Genomic DNA, 23235 nt, shown 5'->3' on the forward strand with positions numbered 1-23235 from the left:
AACTCCTTCTGGCAGGATAACGGGTATCCGTTGATCAACCACACATGCAGAGACCAGCGCTCTGGGTGGGGATGCCAGATCGAGCCGCAGGCTTGAGAGAGGAGGTCCCTCCTCACCGGAATCAGCCACGGGGCTGTGTGTGACAGCCGTGTTAGTTCCGGGAACCAGGTTTGGTTCTCCCATCGCGGGGCTATGAGGAGCACCGGGCTGTGTGATTCCCTGATTCTCTTGATTACCTGCGGTAACATCGAGATCGGAGGGAAGGCATATAGCGGGCGTCTGGGCCAGAGTTGGGCCAGCGCATCCTCGTTCTTTGAAAAGAACACTGGGCAATGAGCATTGTCCTTTGACGCGAATAGGTCGACTTCCGCTCTGCCAAAGAGGCGCCACAGCAGCTGGACTGTTTGGGGGTGTAATGACCACTCCCTGGGGGGGATATTGTCCCTGGACAATCTATCCCGTCCCTCGTTCAGGATCCCTGGCACGTGCGTCGCTCTCAGCGAACGCAGGAAGAACTGGGCCAAAACGAGGAGGCGTTCCGTCAGGTTGCAGAGGCTCCTGGACCTGACACCGCCCTGGCGGTTCACGTAGGACACAACCGACATGTTGTCCGAGCGGACTAGAACGTGTTGGTCCTGTATGAACGGGAGGAAGCGCTTCAGCGCGTTCTCGACCGCCAACATCTCCAGACAGTTTATGTGAAGGCATTTCTCTCGGTCTGACCACAGGCCAAAGACCGGTCTGCCCTCGAAAAGGCCGCCCCAACCTGAGTTGGAGGCGTCTGTCGAGATGATTTTCCGGTGGGAAATCGCTCCCATCCTCGTCCCCTGCTGGTACCAATTGGACGCTAACCAGGGCTGCAGAGCTGAAATGCAGCTCTGAGATATCGTGATCCGCTTGTAGCCACGCGTCCACCCCTGACGGGGTACGCGGGCGTTCAACCAGCGTTGTAGCGGGCGCATGCGCAGTAAGCCCAGCTGAAGCACTGCTGCAGCTGAGGCCATACAGCCCAGCATCCTCTGAAATTTCTTCAGGGAGGCGGTTCTGCCCTTCTGGAAAGATGCGGCCAGGTGTCGAACACGGCGCGCGCGCTCTGTCGACAGCTGAGCCTTCATAGCCACGGAGTCCAGTTCCATCCCTAAAAAGGAGATTGACTGGCTGGGCCGTAATGAGCTCTTGGTCCAATTGACCGTGAGACCCAATCTTTCCAAGTGACTGAGAAGCATAGTTCTGTGAGATACGAGCTCTATCTCTGACTGTGCTAGAATCAGCCAATCGTCCAAATAGTTCAGAATTCGCACACCCTGACATCTGAGGGGGGCGAGCGCCGCGTCCACGCACTTCGTAAATGTACGGGGTGCCAGGGACAGGCCGAACGGGAGGACAGTGTACTTATATACCTGGCCGTCGAAGGCGAATCTCAAGAATGGCCGGTGACGGGGTATAATCTGTATCTGAAAATATGCGTCTTTCAGATCAAGAGATATAAACCAGTCCCTCGGGCGAATTTGTGCGAGGATCTGCCTGGTTGTAATCATTTTGAACGGTCTCCTCATGAGAGCTTTGTTCAAAAATCTCAGATCTAATATAGGCCTCCGGCCTCCGTCCATCTTCGGTACGAGAAAATAACGGCTGTAAAAGCCTGACTCGCTCAGAGAAGGCGGCACCGGTTCTATAGCTCCTTTGCACAGCAGTTTGGCTATTTCTGCCCGGAGTAGATGTGCTACTTTCGCGCTCACTGTCGACTCGGTCCGAGCGTGAAAACGCGGGGGACGGCGAGCGAACTGTAGTGCATAGCCCTGTCTTATTGTGCTCAGCACCCACTCTGAAACCCCTGGAATGGCTTCCCATGCTTGTGCATGTGTGGATAGGGGGAGAATGGCCTCCGGGTTCCGATCGCCGCACACTTTGGGCTTCGGGAACTGAAACGGAGACGTGAGCGCGGCGCGCGCGCCCTTGGTGCTTGGACGAAGTGGCTCGCCGACAGCCGCTTTGGGCTGGTTCGCACATAACGACCCGATTACATTGAATGGGGAGCGTTTTACAATGGCTTTCTGTAGCGCAAGCGGCGCTTGAGGCGGAGCGACTGATAGTACACGCGAGCTCTCGTGAGCGGGCTCGTAGCATACATTCACAGTCTGACCGGTATGAGTGCTTAGACACGGCGGCTCGCTGGCAGCGATGGCACGCTGTTTCATATGTGACGTCCCGGTTACTTTGAGCGGGGAACGTTTTCTGAGAGCTTTGTAGCGAGTGAGCGGCGCCAGAGGCGAGGCATTTATTGGCACGTGACCTACAATCGCAGCCTGACTCATATGGGTGTCTGTATGCGGTGGCTCGCTGACAGCAACAGCTGGCTGTTTTACATGAGGCGACCCGGTTACCGTGAACGGGGAGCGTGCCATGAACATTCTGTGACGCGTGAGCAGCGCCGGAGACAGTGTTTCTGTTAGTAAGAGTGAGCGCTTGTGAGCGGGCACGTGACTTAAACTCATAACCTGACTGACTTGAGGTTAAAATGGCCGTGTGACAGAGCGGGCATGAGATGGACGCGAGCGCGAGTTCGTCCATCGCGAGTTGTCTGCATGAGATGGACGCGAGATGTTTACATCTAACACTCGAGCGGCATTTGCCAGCTTTATGAGAGTGGGCTCTGTGGGCCAGAGGGACACATGTTTTTGAGTGCTTGTGTGTAGGGGTGAACACTGGGGCGTGGGCACATTTCCTACACTTAAAACACCAGCGGCGTGAGCCGGATAAACAGAAATTACACTCTTTATGGGATTTCTGTGGGTCGCCGTAAAAACGGCGTTTGTGTGCAGGCGAGAGGGCATTATAACCGGCTCGTTGGCTGCTAAATAATCTCCTGCAGTAGCCCTCTGTGGGGGGACTGACGAGGCATGGCGTTTTGACGGTGGTCCGGCCGCAGCGGGACTCACCCGTCTTTTCTCCCCTGATGTTAGGAGGGCTTCGCTTGCTCGGGCTTCAACGCAATCCTCGGCCGGGGCGGCCTGCGGCGGCTGTCCGAGCGCGATCTAGGGCGGCCGCCCTGTCGACGTTGCGAAGCGGCAGGCTTGGCTGGACGCTGAGTGGAGCTTCTAGCAGGCGGCTTGTCATGTGTGCGGCCTGTGGCTGAGCTAGAGCGTCGTGGCAGAAACAAATTCATGGCCTGCGAAGTCTTCTGTACTTCGGAGAAGCGATCCACAATGCCGTTGACCGCTGGGCCGAAGAGACTGGTGGGGGAGAGCGGCGCGTTGAGGAAGGTGGCGCGCTCAGACTCCCTCATGTCTGCGAGCGTCAACCAGAGGTGCCTCTCTGTGACGGTTAGCGCAGCCATGGATCTGCCGATGGCCTGCGGTCTTCGTGGCGCGGAGGGAAAGGTCCGTCGTGCTCCTTAGATCGGCGATCGCAGCTAGATCCGAGCCCTTCTCGTCCCATTCACGGAGGAGGTCGGCTTGCAGGATCTGCAGAACGGCCATAGAGTGCAGGGCGGAAGCAGCTTGTCCGGCGGCGGAAAAGGCGCGGCCGACGAGAGCTGACGTGGTCCTGCAGGCTTTTGAGGGGAGCGCAGACTTTGAGCGCCATCCAGAGGAGGGCGGGCAAAGGTGCGCTGCTACCGCTTCTTCCACTTGGGGAATGGAAACATACCCCCTCTCGGCAGCGCCGTCCACATGGGAGAGCGTCGCGGAGAAACCGGAGTGGAGCCTCGCGGAGAAAGGTGCATTCCACGATTTAGAGAGTTCGACGTGGAGCTCCGGCAGAAAAGGAGCAGGCCTTGAAGCCGGTGGCTGATGGCGGTGCTGAAGAAAACAGCCGTCCAGGCGGTTAAGCGCGGGCTCCTTGGGCGGTGACCACTCGAGGCCGAGGCGGTCGACGGCCTTCACCAGGAGACGCATCAGCTCGGCATCCACACCCGAACGTGTCCGTCCGGACTCCTGGATGGAAGCAGAGGAGGAGTGGAGAGATCCAGGCCATTCCTCGCTGTCCGAGGCCAGGATGGAACAGCTGTCGCCCGCGGCGCCCCTGTCCGCCTCGTCCTCTGAAGCAACGGCAGTGCGGGCGGAAGCCGGCATCTGCGCGTCGGTGAGGGGGGAGGGGAAGGCGAGAGAGACACTCGAGGGAGCCTGTCCGGCGAGTGTTTGTCTTCCGCGTCGGGCTCCGGCATCCTCTGAGCACGGCGCTTCTTGCGCGGCAGAGTGACAGCTTCAGCGTTGAAGAGATTTCCAGACAAGCCCGCAGGGTCGCCATGAACAGCTCTTCGCAGTGGACGCAGCCTCCCGACGAAAGTGCGAGGGCTGCGTGGTCCTGGCCCAGGCAGAGAGCGCAAATCACGTGGCGGTCTCCGGCGCTGAGCCGGGCTCGGCACGAGCCACAGGACGTGCGAGGCATTCTTAAAAGAACGCTCGCGCTCTTTTAGTAGAAGTGTGTGTCGCGGCGGCGAGCACACACAGTACACAGAAACAGACAAGAGCAGTAAAGGATATTGTCGCCGGATAGCGTTGCTGGCACGAAAGGCTGAAGGCGGCGAGAAGTCGACCGGCTTCCTCAGGCGCTTTCCTCTGCTTGCAGTCGCTGGTTTCAACGGCGGTGGCTTCTCTCGGATCCAGCGGAAATGAAGAGCTTCGCTGAAGAGATGAAAAATCAGGGAAGCAGCCTCTGAGCCCCGTATTTATACGCTAAGCCACACCCCTTCGCGCGGGCTGTGACGCGTAGTGGGAGCGAAGCGCCACCATTGGGCGTGACGTCACGCCAGGCTCACTGGTAGGCTGCTGCAGTTGCCGCAAGGCAGCCAATGAGCACGCTAGGCAGCCTGCTCTAGGTCTGCAGCTGCTGCACTGCGTTGACAATATATACAAATTAAGGATAATTTTGGCTTCAGTATCTCGAGCAAAGATGAACTTTACCCGTAGCGTAAGCTAAACTTACGCAATACGAGATAACCTCTCGTAAGAGAACTGATGGATTCGGCGCGGGTGCGGGCGTGTCGTAAGCTAATGCACGAGTGACTGATTACCATGGAAACGTGAAAGTCACGTATAGACTATCCTTGACTCTTTTGATTTTAAATATCGATGTATACACGTAATATTTATTTATTATTAATTTAATTACTTTAATATGCCATTAGTCTAATCGCATATTTATATTAATTTAATTACTTTAATATATATGGGAGAGAATACTAAACCATAATGAGCGTTATCGTAATATATTGCCTATTCCGCATCTCAAGCGCATGCATAAAGCTAATATAAATATGCGATTAGACTAATGGCTTAAATGAACTACTACTAGTCGACTAGAAGAACATTTTAGTCGTGCACGTCTATTCATCAAGCCAACGCGCCGCAAACTATCGCAAATCAAAGTGAAAGTCGCAGACGCTTAACACACAATCATCTTCATTAAAAGTAAAGAAACGAAATGATCTTACCAGTTCTGTTAACGCTCTCTCTTATTGCTGTCTTTGATTTTGAAATTTGCTGATGATCAATAAAATGCAGCAATATCTGTTGCTTTCAGCTGCTCATCTGAGGTGATGCGTGTCGCAGTAGCGCCGTCATATCTTACTATAACATGACGTATAGCCTATAACACTCTCTCACACGTTTATTTTTTAGCATTTTTGGGAGGAGTAAAATTTACATATGTGGTTTCAACAACCAGATGCATTTACACTTGTCCAGTTTTGTCTGGAATGCGGCCCAGACCACCTCCTGAATTGGTTTGAGTGATCGGATTCAAATCAGTCTCGAATGCGTTTCGGAGGGCATTTACACCTGGTCTTTTCACGATCGGATAGCTATCCGATCACAGAAAACGCATGAAGTGGCCAGGTGTAAACAGCCCCATAGAGAGAAATGCACACTTCATACGGATTAGCCTACATAAGCAGAGAGTAGCCCATTTCTTTTCGATTTGAATTTTTTTTTTTTTTTTTTAAGTAGACATTTCAAGCTTTCTATACATACATTTCTCTGGTCTGTGAGGCAAGTAGCTTATACGCTGAGTTTCGGTTCATTTATGAGATGCGCTCCAGTTCACGCGCCGGCACCTCCGTGTCCTGATTATTTTGTCTGCTATATTTGCTGCTTATTTATTAAATCCAGGCAATTGGTTGATGAAACATTGATTTTAATTTCAGATACAATTTATACAAAACAAAATTCATTTTAAAGAATGGCTTTCTACAAAACAAAACTTGTGGTCAAAATGATGTCTGACCCACTCCAAATGTCTCCCGATATATTGGGCATCTTATGATCCTATCTTACCCATCTCATGTGGTTCCCTTTTCATATAATCAACATAGATTAAATAAAAAAAAATAACATTATATTATTTAAACATAAATATGAAACGTATGTTTAAGTTATATTTAAGCGTCACACCGCTCCGCTTTTCTCACATGTGTGTAGCCTATACATGCATGTGTGTGTGCATATGGGGGAGGTGTGTGATTTTCGAATAATAATCGAATAATACCCAGCGATCTTCGAATATTATTTTTGCTTGAAATGCCCATCCCTACTGTTGAGTTGCATCAAACTACTCCAATTTGTTCTTTTAGGAGTTTAAATGTTGTTGATTTAAAAAAAATATATATATTAATATTGTCCTGCATTTATCTTTGTCTTATATTAACCCTCTGAGGTCTAATGTGTTTTTGGGGTCCTTGAGATGTTTTGACATCCCCTGACATTTGTGCTTTTTTCAGTTGCTTATAAACATATTAACTCTCTGGGGTCGGCGGTCTCGCCGGCGATACCAGCTCACTTTTTTCCTTATCAGTGCAAAAGAGACTCAAATTACTTTGTTGATTCTGATCTTACATATAAGTGTTATACATCATTAGATCCTGTTAAGTTTGTATTTTTTTTGTGGAACCTCACAATAAAAACAAAGTGTTGTGCTTTTCGCCAAATAAAGAAAAATAAACATGATGCGCGTTCTGCGTTCTCTCTGTCAGTGCAGTCCATTCTGAAACGCGTCCTAAGATTAACTGTAACTCCGCGAATACTTGTCATACAGGCACGAGAGATTTTTCTTTATGAAGCTTGAATTCTCTTCTTTTCAATGAAGTAATTTATATAAAAAACAAATATTCTCAGTTTATGTAATCTGTATGAAAAGAGAGTGATTTCAGTATTTTTTTCCCCAGCTCATTACACTTCATTACGCGTTAATCTGACACGCCCACGGAGGACGCGCGCTATTCAAACGCAAATGTTGAGGCAAGCCATGACAATGCCCACATCAGCCGTTCCACCGCGGCGGTAAAATGTGGGGTGTATTTGCTGCCTTTTACCGCTAAGAGGCGCTACAATCATAGACTCATATATCATGAGAATCATCAGAATCATATATATATATTGTCCTTGCATTCTTTCTTGTGTGACACCCCTGAATGAAAGGCTCATTATTATGCAGGGTCACTGTCTGAGAACCACTTAATTATTCATGATAGGGGTTGGGCCGTTCCGCCCATCCGCATATTGCCTTGGCAAACAAAAAAATGTTTTTCACAATTTAAAACAATCTATTGTTTTATGTGAATGATTAGGAAGGATGATTTTCAGATCATTTTGAAGCAAAAACTCTAGGCGACAACGTCCATTAGTCAAAAGTCTTGTGGACACATATTTAGTATGTTTTTTGTGTCCTTATTTCAAAAACTTTATTTTTTAGTTTTTTCAATAACCACGCATAAACAATATTCTCTCAAAAATACAAACTTGTACATACATGTTGCTCACATATTATGGTAGTCCTGTGTGTGCTAAATAGAGTGTAATTTCACCTGTGCCATTAATATGTTTATAAGCAACTGAAAAAAGCTGAAATGTCAGAGCATGTCAAAACATCTCAAGGAGCCCAAAACACCTTGGACCCCAGAGGGTTAATGGCAAAGGTGTCATTACACTCTATTTAGCACACACAGGGCTACCATAATATGTGAGCAACATGTATGTACATGTTTGTATTTTTGAGAATAATGTTTATGCATGGTTATTGAAAAAACTAAAAATTAAAGTTTCTGAAATCCACAAAACATACTAAATATGTGTCCACAAGACTTTTGACTAATGGATGTTGTCGACTAGAGTTTTTGCTTCAAAATGATCTGAAAACCATCCTGCCTAATCATTCATATAAAACAATAGATTGATTTAAATTTTGTAAGACACTTTTTGTTTGGAAAGACAATATGTGTGGGGGCGTGAATGATCATGAATAATGTTGTGATCACACCTGAGAAGACAATGACCCGCATAATGAGCCATATAATGAGCCTTTCAGTCAGGTATGTCACTGAGAGGGTACCACAAGAAAGAATGTGAGGACGAAAGAAATGTATATATTCTACAGAAATTGGTTCAAAGTTAGTTGGAAAAGTCTTGAAAAAAATGTATATTTTTCCACAAATTTTGTATGCATGCAAATTGTATAATATCCAAGGTAAACATTTCTAGTAATTGTGCTGTTAATTCTCGTACTGTATTTTCAGAAAGTTTTGGAATATGTATCCTCTCCCCAAATTTAATGAGAAGGCTTATATTGAGACTTTGTTTACATCTACCTTGTAAATATATGTTTTGCTATTTTATTAAAAAGGTTACAATTACAACAACAATTACAATTTTAACAGTATTTCAAGTGTAAACTTTCTTGTAAAAAGTATACATTTTATCATACGTATTTCAAAGTTAAGGATTCATTAGTTTGAATATTGGAACAAACACTATAATAACATCTTAGTTGATAATTCAATATACCTACTTTATTTTTGACGAAACAGCCCATACTATATATTTATTAACATGAGCAAAAATTGGCGAACAAAACTTATTTGATGTGGCAGTAGTCTTTTTTACAGTAAAAACTTCTATCCAAAACTAATCAACGAAATCTTGTCTAAACATTCATATTTCGTCTGTAACATATAGTTTTTATGATATATTAGCATATAAAATATTAATTTGCAGTTTAATACGTTGCTTATACAAAGACATTTTATTTCAACATATTTCAGTTGATTTACTCATCTCAGTATAGCAATATAGTTTGGTAAAAGCTAAACTAGTAGATGTGTCCATGTAAAAATAACATGTTTACTAATGTAAGTGCGAGTGTGAATGAATGGCACAGCTGTAGTAAACAACATTCATTCAATGTTCATTCATTCACACACAGACACGTTATTCATATTTAAACAGTCGTTTTGCGGTTTACAGACTCTATTCCATATTGCGATTAGAACAAAGCACTTAAGAATAAAGAACTTACTATTCACAATCCTCAGCTGGATCCGTTGCTCCTCGAAGTGAAACTAAAGCAGCACTTCTAAGGTAAATTTCCTAGGATTATTATTACGGTAGTATTATTCCTCACAGCGTAGCAAGACGACGAAAAGTACATGAATCTGATTAAACTTGATGACAGGTTTGCATGGATTGCCTCAGATCATTTGCGTTTGAATAGCGCTTGCTCTCCGTGGGCGTGTTTACATTATCAGATAATGAGCTGAAATGAGAACGACTGACATCTCTCTCTTTTCATACAGATTACATAAACAGAGAATATTTTTTTTAGTTTTGAATTAGATCATTTAAAAGTACATGCTTAAATGATTATAAAGATATATAGCTCATGCCTGGGTGAATAGTATTTGCTGAGTTTTGTTTAAGTTTAGAGACGTGCTCCAGAAAAAAAGTTCACAGAGACGGAGAGGCAGAAAGCATACCCTGTTTATTTTCTTTATTTTACAAAAGCACAATGTTTTGTTTCGATTGTAAGTGGACACATAAAGAAGTAGACATTTTACAGTTTATTTTTTCATATTTCTTAAGTCTGTATGACCATAAATTAGTATTTTAAGTCTATTTTGCTGCTATGTGAAAAAAATCAATTAAAACGCTCCGGCGCCTTTGCCGACCCCAGAGGGTTAAGTATATATTAAAGGACAAGTTCGGTATTTTACACTTAAAGCCCTGTTTTAAGATCGTTTCTGATGAAATAGAACGGTTAAGATTGAAATTTGGACACATGCTGCTGGCCCGAGAATTTTCGGTTTCTGTGGTTGCACCCCCCCACCTCCAAAATGGTTGCATAGGTGCACTGGAACAATCCTTCATAAAACGCATTCAACTTTAGTTTACAAAGACGTGAAACTCACCGAGTGGTCTGGGATGTTCACTGATATGCTCACACAAAAATCGCTGCAAAAGATGCTTTCCAGTTGGACAAAAACTATGATAAAATCTGTTGGAAAGCATCTTTTGCAGCGATTTTTGTGTGAGCATATCGGTGAACACCCCAGACCACTCGGTGAGTTTCACGTTTTATTTCTAGCTTATTCAGTTTATTTCTAGCTTATTCAGTTATGTCTGCTAAGTTGTCATCGGTATTGTCAGCCCTTGGTTATTATTAAAATGATCTACTGATCTATATGTACAATAACAATTGCAGAAAAAAATAACATTACAATGTCCAGAAATCAATTTCAATAGCAGGCCTACAATGAGTTTAATTTGTTTAAAGGGGTCATATGATTTCTTGTTTTCCTTTTTCTTTAGTGTGTAATGTAGCTGTTTTTGCATGTATAAGATCTGCAGAGTTACAAAGCTCAAAGTCTCAAACCTAAAGAGATATTCTTTGTAAAAGTTAAGGCTCAGCCACGCCTTCCTAAAACGCTTCATTCAAACACGCCCCCACAAATCTACGTCAGTATGTGGGGGGAGAGTTTCATAACGCCGCCCAAATGTATACGCAAAGAAAGGATTAACTTTTATTCTCGCTGTATTATTGTTGCCTCCGCTGTCGCCATGTCGTGGAGACGCTGTTTTTTTTTTTGCGAAAGCCAAACTACTTTGTTTGGCCTTCCAAAAGAGGACACAATTATAAAACAGTGGTTAAGCTTAATTAACAACACTGTTCCAGAACAGTACAACCAAAATATTCGACTGTGCTGCGCATTTTTCGGAGGACTGTTTCCAGAACCTGGGAGAGTATCAAGGTCGGCTGTGCACAAAGGCTGATTCTAAAAAGTGGGGCTTTTCAAGTACAGTCTGGCGCTTCTGACTCACAGACGTTTTGTGATGTGTAACTATGTTTTCATATTTTAAGAATTTGCTACTGACTATTCAAACGCGAGTTTTGAGCAGTATAGAGTAGCACTTGTTTGTCGTTTAATAATGTCGTTTAATAATTAATGACTTTTTTCAACCTAAAACCACGTAAACACAATGCATTAAACCAAATACACAAAATAATGTTCTTTTTAGAACTATCATATGACCCCTTTAACATGATATTTTCATGTCAGTGAATAAATGCATAATTTGATAATAATGCTCGTGTGCAGTAACAATCTGGTGGTAGAATTTTTGTTAAGTGTGTCTGAGGTTCTGAGTTCTATATCCTCGTATAGTAATATATATTTTTTCTCTCATTAAAACTAAAGATGTTCATCAGTGATTGTATATTAAGAGCAGAGACATGTTTGTGTGCATTTTAATTTCACCGCAATGGCGTTAAGCGATGGATTGTGCACGAGCGCCAAGAGAGCACAGTTTCCTTCCACCACTGATAACAGCAGCAACAAATGCTTAACATGATTTCAAACACATTCCAGCGCCAGATCATCTCTCATTAACAAAAAAACTAAATTAATATTTTGCTAATCAACTGGAGATATTTCATTGTATTAGGTAGGCTACATCCGTGCCACGAGATGTTTCAAAAAGTGGTAGGGACATTGTCGACCCTGGCAAAAAGTGGTGGGGACATGTCCCACCCGCAAATTACGCTTATGCGTGTGGGGATTCGCTAAGGTGAACAGCCAACTGAAGTGACCTCTCTCTTACGGGCGAGTTCCGCCACCGATTCGACATGCAGAATTGGCCAAAAAACAGCCGACGGCGTCCAACTAGAGCCAACAGTGTGGAACACACTGAAGAAACTAAGCTGACCAATGCTCAAAAACAGCCCCGCATTGCCCGATGGTTGACCCATCGGCTTGGTGTGTCCCAGACTTTAATCCATGTCTTATTCATGCAGGAGATGATATCTGTGGGTAAGAAGCCTGATAACCCCAGAGACCTGATTCCTGAAGGAGAAATCATATTGACCTTTAATATTATGTATCCCATTCTGTTTCAGCGGGTATGTATGTAACACATAAACACTAATATAAGTTTAATTTGATTTAACAATATAAATTAGTCTCAGTAAGCTTCTCCAATGAATGAATGTTTATTTTTTGTGCCAGTTTAAGTATGTGAGGGCATATCAGACTCTGCATGTGTTGGGCTCTCAGAGGCTGAGTGATCTTAGAGATGCGATTTGCTGCGTCAGTGACCTGCAGGTGTTTGGAGAGTTCAGCAACACTCCAGACATGGTACCACAGTTCATCAGCAAGGTTAGAAACAAACACACAAGATGTTTCTCAATATAAACCACATTTGAACAGGGCCAAACTGACATTGGCAAAGGTAGCAAACATACAGCTAAAAAGTGATTTTTTTTTTTTTTTTAGGATCATTACAAGTCTGCTTTCTTTTTCTTCAATGGAACATTCTTCAATGACACACGTTTCCCAGAATGTCAAGACATCAGCATGTAAGAACTGTGTAGGTTAATACTATATTAAATACTGTTTAATCCTACTATATTAATATATAAGGTAGCATTTAGAGATTTTTATTCTGATATTGCACTAAATCCAAGAGTTTTACAAGACAAGTTACTAAAGACTGTAGAGAAAAGCTCCAGATATGAAAGACAGAAACTAGGGATGTCCCTAATATCGGCTATTTGCCGATACCGATATCAATCCGATATTTTTATTTTATTCTTGAACTAATACTAATAATCTTAGCCCTGTATTATTATTGTCTAACCTGTATTATGACTGATATTTGACGAATTTCTTTGTTCCTTTTTTGGATTAAAGTGTCTTCTAGCCAAAATGTAGGCTAATAATAATGACAACTATTATTTGCGTTTATAACTATAAATGAGTTAACTTAAGACAGTAATATGTTTATCATAAAATAATTTATTAATGTTTTATTTTTATATAACCTAACATTTTACAGTTTTTGAAATGTTTTTGTTTTAGGCTATATTTCTTTTTTATATGTGGTGTCTTTTTTTGCTTATTATATTATACTGAGCTTTTTCCTCACAAAAAATGGACTTGAAATTATCCATTTTGAAAAATCCTGTGCATCCCGCACCTAAACAGCTGGCCTGGTTGAATCAGCCGGCATAGACAAATCCGTGAGTAGCTACAGTTTACAGCTTACGGTTTATAAACTGAGGAGACGGATTGCAAAACCGTGTGGGTTTTTTCACAGGTGACTCAGTAGGCTATTATCTAAATGTTCCAGGTCAACGCAAATAAAATGCAGAAATCAAATTTCGTAAAATGGAAAAAAAGTTTTGTCAATTATTTGATTTTCAATTAATCTCTAAGTATTGTATATAAGGAAAATAAATTTGTATGTGAATATTGTTTCACCAGTCTAAAAACGAATAAAGAAGAAAGCATGTTTTTCGTTTTTCTATTAGGCTACGAGTTAAAAAAGGAATGTAAACCGGACATGTAAAAGTACATCGAAGGTAGTGGGAGGGAGTGTCTGTTGTGAGTTTAGGGGGCACGTCAGCCAGAGATGTTGTGTGTGTGTGTGTGAGTGAGTGAGACTACTGCCTGCTGAACAGAGGGTCGCCGAAAGAAGGATCTGAAGTGCCATTGTTTCGGCGACAAAAACCCGCCGAACTGATCCGAAACCACCCAATCTGGCAACCCTGACGTGACAGGCTGTACTGCTTAACTGGATGTCGCAGCAAGGGAAATGCTAATATTCAAGCATTTAGGCAATGGTTTAAGCTAGATTTTCCCATGGTTTGTGTTGGATGGGTATCGGATTGTATTTTTTTCTCCCCTCCGATCTAGCGTTCTGGGCCAGTATCGGCACGATACTGATGACGTGGATCGGATCGGGACTCTTCAGAAACATTTGAAACACTCTTCAGTCACACTCTTCTCCAAATATCAAACCAAATATCACAAGACTTGTGCTTTTTCAAAGCATCACATTTGTACACTCACCATTGATTGGTGAATAAGTACAATTTTTACATTTTGTCATAAATATTCACCTTAATGTTTTTAAAATCACTCATTTACATATACAGTGTATTCAGAAAGTATTTCTGAAAGTGTCAGATTTTAATTTTCCCCCACTTTTTCTTATTTTACAGCCTTATGCTGAAATACTTTGTTTTCAGATCAATCAAAACTCCGTCACTTAGTATTATGACAAGGCTAGATTTGTGACGAGTTAAGCAAATTTATTAAAAAGGAAAAACTGAAAAATCACATTGACGGACATATTCAATTTCAGACCCTTTGTTATGATGGTCAGCTGGATCCCATTTCTCTAGATCTTTGGACATTTGAGAATCTTTTTACACTTTGATTTAAGTCTACCTGTGGCAAATTAAATTGACTTGACATGTCTACCCTAGTGAAAAATAAATATACTAAAATGTATTTAAAATATTTTATGCTAAGTATACTACAAACAGACCCGGGGCCGGGTCGCGGGGGTAGCAGTCTAAGCAGAGACGCCCAGACTTCCCTCTCCCTAGACACTTCATCCAGCTCTTCAGGGGGAATGCCGAGGCGTTCCCAGGCCAGACGGGAGACATAATCCCTCCAGCGTGTCCTAGGTCTTCCTCGGGGTCTCCTCCCGGTGGGACGTGCCCGGAACACCTCCCCGGGAAGGCGTCCAGGAGGCATCCGGAACAGATGCCCGAGCCACCTCAGCTGGCCTCTCTCGATGTGGAGGAGCGGCGGCTCTACTCTGAGCTCCTCCCGAGTGACCAAGCTCCTCACCCTATCTCTAAGGGAGCGTCTTAGAGCAACCCTGCGGAGAAAGCTCATTTCGGCCGCCTGTATCTGGGATCTTATCCTTTCGGTCATGACCCACAGTTCATGACCATAGGTGAGAGTAGGAACGTAGATTGACCGGTAAATCGAGAGCTTCGCCTTACAGCTCAGCTCCTTCTTCAACACGACAGACCGGTACATCGACCGCATTACTGCAGAAGCTGCACCGATCCGTCTGTCAATCTCCCGTTCCATCCTTCCCTCACTTGTGAACAAGACCCCAAGATACTTGAACTCCTCCACTTGAGACAGGAACTCTCCACCAACCTGAAGCGGGCAAGCCACCCTTTTCCGACTGAGAACCATGGCCTCGGACTTGGAGGTGCTGATTCTTATCCCAGCCGCTTTACACTCGGCTGCAAACCGTCCCAGTGCATGTTTAAGGTCCTGGTCTAATGAGGCCGACATGACAACATCATCCGCAAAAAGCAGAGACGAAATTATGTGGTCCCCAAACAGGACACTCTCCGGCCCCTGGCTGCGCCTAGAAATTCAATCCAAAAGAATTATGAACAGAACCGGTGACAAAGGGCAGCCCTGCTGGAGTCACACATTGAAGATCTCTCTGACAGGGGACTCGGCCAAACGTTCCCAACAGACCCTCACAGTACTCTGGGTCTGCCGAGTCTTTCCAGCTTCCTCCCCCACCATCGGATCCAACTCACCACCATGTGGTGATCATTTGACAGCTCCGCCCCTCTCTTCTACCGAGTGTCCTAGACATATGGCCGGAGGTCGGAAGAAACGATCACGAAGTCGATCATCGATCTCCAGTCTAGGGTGTCCTGGTGCCACGTGCACTGATGGACACCCTTATGCTTAAACATGGTGTTCGTTATGGACAAGCTGTGACTAGCACAGAAGTCTGATAACAGAACACCGCTTGGGTTCGGATCAGGGGGGCCATTCCTCCCAATCACGCCCCTCCAGGTGTCACTGTCGCCACCCATGTGAGCGTTGAAGTCCCCCAGTAGAACGACGGAGTCCCCAGTCGGTGCACTTTCCAGCACCCCTCCCAGAGACTCCAAGAGGGCCGGATACTCTGCACTGCCTTTCCATGACCCGAAGGCGCAAGGAAGCATATTTAAAGTCTGCTAAATTTGAACAATGTTGTAATTTTGTACTTAATGCACTTTAGTTATCCGGAAATAGTGCTGAGGTCCAACTGAAGCTATACTTAAGTATATTTGATTGTGCTAAAGTGGAACTATTGCAAGTATACTTTAGGTACACTTTAAATATCTTGCATTAAAGAATGATATTATACAGAGATCATACTATCCTTACTAATAGTGATATTAAAACACATTTTAGGCTTAATATTAAGAAATGTGCATTGTGCAATAAAGTAGTACTCCAAATAAAGTCTAATTATATTTATAGCAGTAAGTCTCAAGCGATATGTCAGTACATATGGAATATGTACTGGAAATGGAATAAAATACTATATAAAAGAAAAAAAAACGCAAAATATAGTTCACTTACATTATTAAAACTATAACAAAACGAAATTAAAAAACTGCGACAAGTAGTACGCTATATGCTGAGTTTCGATTATTTTTGTGACGCCCTCCGAAAACAAGTTCTTGGAAAGGAAACTGAAACGGCAGAAACCTCATCCTGTTTGTTTTCTTTATTTTACAAAAGCACAATGTTTTTATTGTGAGTATACACAGATAAAAGTATGATCAAGGATGGCTTACTCTTATCAGTATGACCATAAATTACCAAATTGAGTATTTTAAGTAGTTTACCCTGTTATAAGAAAACAATTCAAGTGATTGCGCACAAACCAGTGTTAATTTTGACTGCCATTTTTGATTTAGTCTTAGTCTTCATCTTCAGACGAAAATGCTTATTAGTCTGTCACATTTTAGTAATTTTTGCCTTTCATAGTTTTAGTCTAGTTTTAGTTGACGAAAAGTCTTTGCATCCACATGTCTTATTTATTGAGTTTCTTCTCAGATAGACACCATGTATGGAACTGAAGCATCTTTGCACCACAGTACCTATTGAGGTCTGGGCATGTGCCACACAGGATTCGAACCCACGGCCTGAATGGTTCGGTGCATGTGGTTTAACAGCTTTCGCCACTCAGTTGACCCTGACTTGCCAAACTGCTGAGGAGAGGCTTCAGTGTAAGAATTAGCACACAAAAGCATGTTAACCAGATTAGCATGCTAAGCTATCTTGATGCTAATGTAGCTTATGGTTAACCTGATAGCTGAAGGGTAACCTGATAGGTTTTTTTGTGTGTTCTCAGAGTGAGCCCATACATGTGTCAAATTTGGTGAAATATCTCATTTTGTTTTAGAGTTATAGACATGTATATGTGTGAGAGCATAAAAAATGACCCATGGGCGACTTTGATTGGATTTATTTGCCGCTTACTATCAAAATTTTGACATTTGGATATTTGCATTCAGCCAACGACCTATGTTTCCAAACTTCCTACAGTGGTTTCGCCTCGATTGGTCTAACGGTTTCGAAGATATCGGCAAATGTTTTTTTAAGCATTAAGTCACAACGTTACACAAACAGTAAGGCGAAACCTAGCATGTTTAATATCTTTGGACTCGGCAAGGATTCAGGAATCTAAGGAGATGACTCACGTGAAAATAAGTCTACCACACCTAAAGTTATAAGCATTTGAAAAATACATTTTACCACTAGGTGGCGCTGGTTCAAAACTTCTCAGGCTCCTTCAGGGCATCGTATTGATGACCCATACCGAGTTTCGTAACGATACGTTCATGCGTTCATAAAATACAGCATTTTAGTACAAAATTCAAAATGGCCGACGTCCAAAATGGCCGATAGGGGAAAATTAGAAATTAGTCGACTCAACATGATGCCTTGAATCTAACGAGACCACTTTTATGATTTTTGGACAAATCGTTCATAAGTTAGAAGCCAAAATAGCCATTTTCCGTATCTCCGGACCAGTAGGTGGGTCATAGGTAGGTCATGCTTGTGATGACATGTACCAGGTTATGCTTGTGGTGACATGTACCAGGTTTTGTCTGAATACGATAAAGCGTTGCGGACATACAGCCTTAAAGTCTGTTTTCGCAAGCGCTACGTAAAATTCGTTTGCACGGTATTCAAGAATGGTTTGACGAATCAACTTGAATTCCATAACTTTTTGTCTGCATGGTCTGAAGATGATCTGGTTCAATTGAAAATCGGAGCAACTGTCTAGAAGGAGTTCGAAAAAGTAGGTTTTTCTGAGAATTCAAAATGGCGAAAAGATTTCCATGACAGAAAATGATGTCATAGGGTGCAATCGAATCGTCTTGAGCCACGTAATCAGAGGAAACTAGATTTTTGTTTCTAGTCTTTGCGGTTCAAAAGTTATTAGCATAAACATGAGTGAAACTTTGGACAGTTGATGGCACTAGAGGGATTGAGTTAGAGACTCCAAATTTGCTATGGTGACTGTTCATACTGTCCTCTATCAGTGTGCCATATTTCATAACTTTCCCGCAAGCGGTTCTATGGGCTGCCATAGACTTCCATACTGAAGAAGAGTCATTGAATGAGTGAGTCATTCATTCATTCATTCAGTAATGAAGCAAGTGGCTGTATTAATGAATGGGGCATTGAATCATTGACTTTCACGTTTTGTTCAAAGCCACAGATTCGTTCGCGAAACACCGCTGTGTGCTGCAATTCTGCTGTGGCTTTTGTTGTAACTATTATTTCGTTGCAAAATGGGGCAAAAAAAGACAATACTGTGTTTAAAATGAACATCAATTAATATTACCCTTTTGTTTGTTGAACTGTCACATTTGAAATTGTGTGTATATTCGGGAAACATAGCATTCTTGCTAGTATAATATATGATCAACATTTAAAAACAAGAACTCACACGGTATGTTTTTCTATTGAAGAGTTTTAATCTTAAAGGGGTCATATAATGCCATTTTTGTACAAGCTAATATGATTCATTAGAGTCTAAATTAAAACTTTGTAATATACTTTAATTAAAAATTATCATTAGTATTGTAAGAAAACACTTATTTTACCTGGTCAAAAACAGCTCTGTTTTCAGCACGCCGTTTCAGTGCATATGCCTTTAAATGATAATGAGCTTTGCTCACCGCGCCTCTCTGTTCTGTGCGTATACCGTTTGTAACACAATAACCATAACGCGTTGTTCATTATAGACGTGGGATTATGAATTATATTGAGAACGTCGTACATAGAAACATTGCGTAATGTACCCTGAGTGTAAACCTTAGACACATTCATTGTGAAGCGTGCATCTAGCGATTTGCAAAGATTAATATAAATATTAAAGGTTAATAAAACGTTACTCACTTCAGTTCTTCTGGAGGTTCAGCAGGAACAAGAATATTTGGTACCTGTCCTTTATTCAGGAGCAGCTTCTTAGCAAAACCAGCTTTATACTGACCCTCCTCGTTTATTAAGCAGTCTGGTGTGTGAAATGATTCGCGCAAATATGAAAGCATTGACGTTGCTCGTGGGGAATATTCCCTTCGAAAACAAACTCAGCCACTGCGTCTTCAGCGGTTCGGATTTAGGAACATTAAAATGACTGCTGTGTTCCTTATTGCACCCAAGAACAGAACACCACAATCGCTTAGACGCCATTCTGCTCATAGACAGTGCTCCAGCATATCAACAATGACCGCGCCGGTCCGCGCGGACTATGATTGACAGCTCGCTCACGAGCGAGGGCGGGTCTGTGTTGAAATGCTGCTGTCAATCAACAATCGTGGGAGGGGCGTCCGACCGTGTGACGTCACACGGTCGAACGGCTTGATTTGAGACGGGAAAACGTATAAGGAGATTTAAAAAAAAAACACTGGATGGATTTTTATCATTTTATGATGGTTGTGTACAGGCACTGCCAACACACATTTCAGTACAATCAACTTGTAAAAGTGCATGTACCATTATATGACCCCTTTAAATCTCTAAGCACCGTCTGTGTCTAATTGTTCTTCATGCTAGAAAGTAGGGCTGCACGATTAACCGCAATGAAACCGCACGCGATTTTGCAAAGGCTGTGATTATTTTGTGCAGCTTTCAGTGCAGCACGGCTGATTGGTAGTAAATGCTGCTCCATCTGAAAGCCAGAGGGCATCTCACGCAGACACGCCAAATATGCCCCCACCACAGAAGTACGATAACACACATCATTCCAGGAAATCCCTGTGTGCACATTGCTGTAGCTGAATAAACAGAAGATTGAAACGCTTTGATTAAACCTGACTAATAAACACACGACTGCCTTTTTCTGTTTAAGAAGCCACATCTCACAGAATGAAGAGCTCAACTGTCGTTATGAAATGAGTTTGGAGTAAAAGCATGTTATTAAATGTTGTCTTTTAGTAACAAGAGGTTAATAAATGCTTCTCATGTTTGGAAAGATGTTTGACGCGTGTTGCTTTTTCAAATTCACGTTAGCCTATAAGTGACATAAACTCACAGTGCTTTCAGATGGAACAGCGTTTACAGAGCCGACATCAATGACAAGCTGCACATGAAAAACAATCGCAGCCTTTGCGATTTCAAAATCGCGATAAGACAACTCGATTTAAGTGCGATTACATGTAAATTGCGATTAATCGTGCAGCCCTACTAAGTGCTAAATCCCCACTTTTACCAAGGTATATTGTCGAGAACATCACTAATGTAGCGCGATTTGCTAGCTTGTGTAGATGCAGTCACTTTTGACCGCAAAAGATGAGGTAATTTGATTGGATGTCATGTATTTACGGCATTTTACCTGCTAAAAACACATTCTCAGTTTTAATGTTATTTAAGGTGGGGTAGAATTAAATGACGGCAAAAAGGGCAAAACTCAACATTTTGTTTGCGTACCCCCTCTGTCACCTCGCGTACCCCAGTTTGAGAACCACTGCTGGATATCAGTCTGCACTTTGATCGCAGATTTAGTCACAGCGAGCAGGGCAAGCAGCTCATGGCAGAACACAGTCTGACTGAATGACACTTTTATTTGAGAAGAAAATCTTAGTTCACCCAAAAATGAAAATTATGTCATTAATGACTCGCCCTCATGTCGTTCCAAGCCTGCAAGACCTCCGTTCATCTTCGGAACACAGTTTAAGATATATTAGATTTAGTCCGAGAGTTTTCTGTCCCTCCATTGAAAATGTATACACGGTATACCGTCCTTGTCCAGAAAGGAAATAAAGACATAATCAAAGTAGTCCATGTGACATCAATGGGTTAGTTAGAATTTTTGAAGCATCGAAAATACATTTTGGTCCAAAAATAACAAAAACTACGACTTTATTCAGCATTGTATTGTCTTCCGGTTCTGTTGTCAATCCGCGTTCACGAGTCCGCAGTGACGCTGATGCCGTAAGACGCTGCGGATGTGTTATCTGCAGCGTCCGTGTATTCGGGTTCAAATAAATATGGCTGGGCAAAAAAATGCAAGTCTTCCTCTGTGTCGAAATCCTTAGACATGTTTGCGAAGATTGTTTTGTTTACAGCGTGCGTCTCCCTCAGACTGTAAACGAAGCTGTAACACGTCATCAGCATCTTACGTCAGCAGCGTCACTGAACGTGGCTTGACTACAGAACCGGAAGAGAATACAATGCTGAATAAAGTTGTAGTTTTTGTTATTTTTGGACCAAAATGTATTTTTCGATGCTTCAAAAAATTCTAACTAACCCACTGATGTCACATGGACTACTTTATACAATTATACAATACAATTTTATTTGTAAAGCACATTTAAAACAACCGAGGTTCGCCAAAGTGCTGAACACTGACATAGTGTCAGACAAATTATAAACACATGACAAGAGCACAAGACACAGTTAAACAAGTGACAAGGCAAAACAAAACAAAAAGCAGAAAATTAACTCTCAGGCTGGTTTAAAAGCCAATGAATAAAAGTGAGTTAAGTCATGATTTAAAAGTGTCAAGGCTGGGAGCTACCCTGACACACATAGGCAAATCATTCCACAGCCTAGGGGCCACGACTGAAAATGCTCGATCTCCCCTATTTTTAAGTCTTGTTCTAGGAACAGATAAGAGTAGTTGGTCAGCAGACCTTAATGACCTCAGAGGAACATGCATCATCAGTAGGTCATCTATGTAAGCTGGAGCTTGTCCATGAAGAGATTTAAAAACAAACAATAAAATCTTAAACTGTATTCTAAAACAAACCAATGAGCCAATGAAGAGAGGCAAGAACAGGCATAATGTGCTCCCGTTTACGGGTTCCTGTAAGGAGTCAAGCAGCAGCATTCTGAACTATTTGCAATCTAGAGAGAGAGATCTGGTTAACTCCTATATATAAAGCATTACAATAATCCAGGCGGGTGGTGATAAAAGCATGTATAACCCTCTCCAAATCTTTGAAAGATAAAAATGGCTTCAATTTGGTGAGTAGCCTAAGTTGAAAAAAACTAGCTTTTACAACAGAGTTTATCTGTTTCTCTAGGTTAAGATCACTATCCATTTTTACACCAAGGTTCGTTACCATAGACTTGACGTAGGGCGTCAGGGGTCCCAGGTCCAATTTTGAGGTGCTAGTAGAACTGCTAGGTCTAAAAATCATAATTTTAGTTTTACTTTCATTAAAATGTAAAACATTTAGAGCCATCCATGCTTTAATGTCATAAAAGCAATCTAACAGCCTTTTTGTCGAATCCTCACCCTTACTCTTTATAGGCAGGTAGATTTGTAAATCATCTGCGTACAGATGGAAACTAATATTATGCTTCTTTAAGATAGATCCTAAAGCAAGCAAGTAAAGGGAGAAGAGAATCGGTCCCAAAATAGAGCCCTGCGGTACTCCGCATGTCACTGGTGCAACTGGTGAAGTAGAGCTCCCATACTCAACTTTAAACACTCTCTCTGAGAGATATGATCTAAACCATTTTAATGCAGTGCCTTTAATCCCCACGCTGTGCTCGAGACGCAAGATAAGAACACTGTGGTCAACCGTATCAAATGCTGCTGTAAGATCTAAAAGCATCAGAATTGTAGAATCTCCAGAATCTGTTGAAATCAAAAGATCGTTAAAAACTTTTATAAGTGCAGTCTCTGTGCTATGAAAAGCTTTAAAACCAGACTGGAACACCTCAAGAATACCATGCACATCTAAATAGGCTTGTAACTGCACTAGAACTGCCTTCTTTAAAATCTTGGACACAAAAGGAAGTTTAGAAATCGGACGATAATTTGAGAGAACTAAAGTGTCCAGATTTTCTTTTTTAATAAGGGGCTCCACCACAGCCTCTTTAAAACAAAGTGGCACATAACC

At 42.7% G+C, this 23235-nt stretch overlaps 1 protein-coding gene across 1 annotated transcript in view; it reads left to right on the top strand.

Annotated features, from left to right (window-relative positions):
* The window catches only part of snapc3 (small nuclear RNA activating complex, polypeptide 3), a 99689-nt gene extending 86839 nt beyond the window's left edge, over positions 1 to 12850 (top strand). The window contains exons 4-6 of the mRNA XM_056240382.1: positions 12061 to 12165; positions 12272 to 12421; positions 12539 to 12850. Of these exons, the coding sequence (XP_056096357.1) occupies positions 12061 to 12165; positions 12272 to 12421; positions 12539 to 12625 (342 nt within the window). The 3' untranslated portion in view covers positions 12626 to 12850. The remainder of the gene's footprint in view (positions 1 to 12060; positions 12166 to 12271; positions 12422 to 12538) is intronic.
* The last annotated feature ends 10385 nt before the right edge of the window (positions 12851 to 23235 follow it).

Source organism: Rhinichthys klamathensis, unplaced genomic scaffold, assembly GCF_029890125.1.
Source record: "Rhinichthys klamathensis goyatoka isolate OS25496 unplaced genomic scaffold, OSU_Roscu_1.1 h1tg000595l_1, whole genome shotgun sequence".
Classification (NCBI taxonomy): domain Eukaryota; kingdom Metazoa; phylum Chordata; class Actinopteri; order Cypriniformes; family Leuciscidae; genus Rhinichthys; species Rhinichthys klamathensis.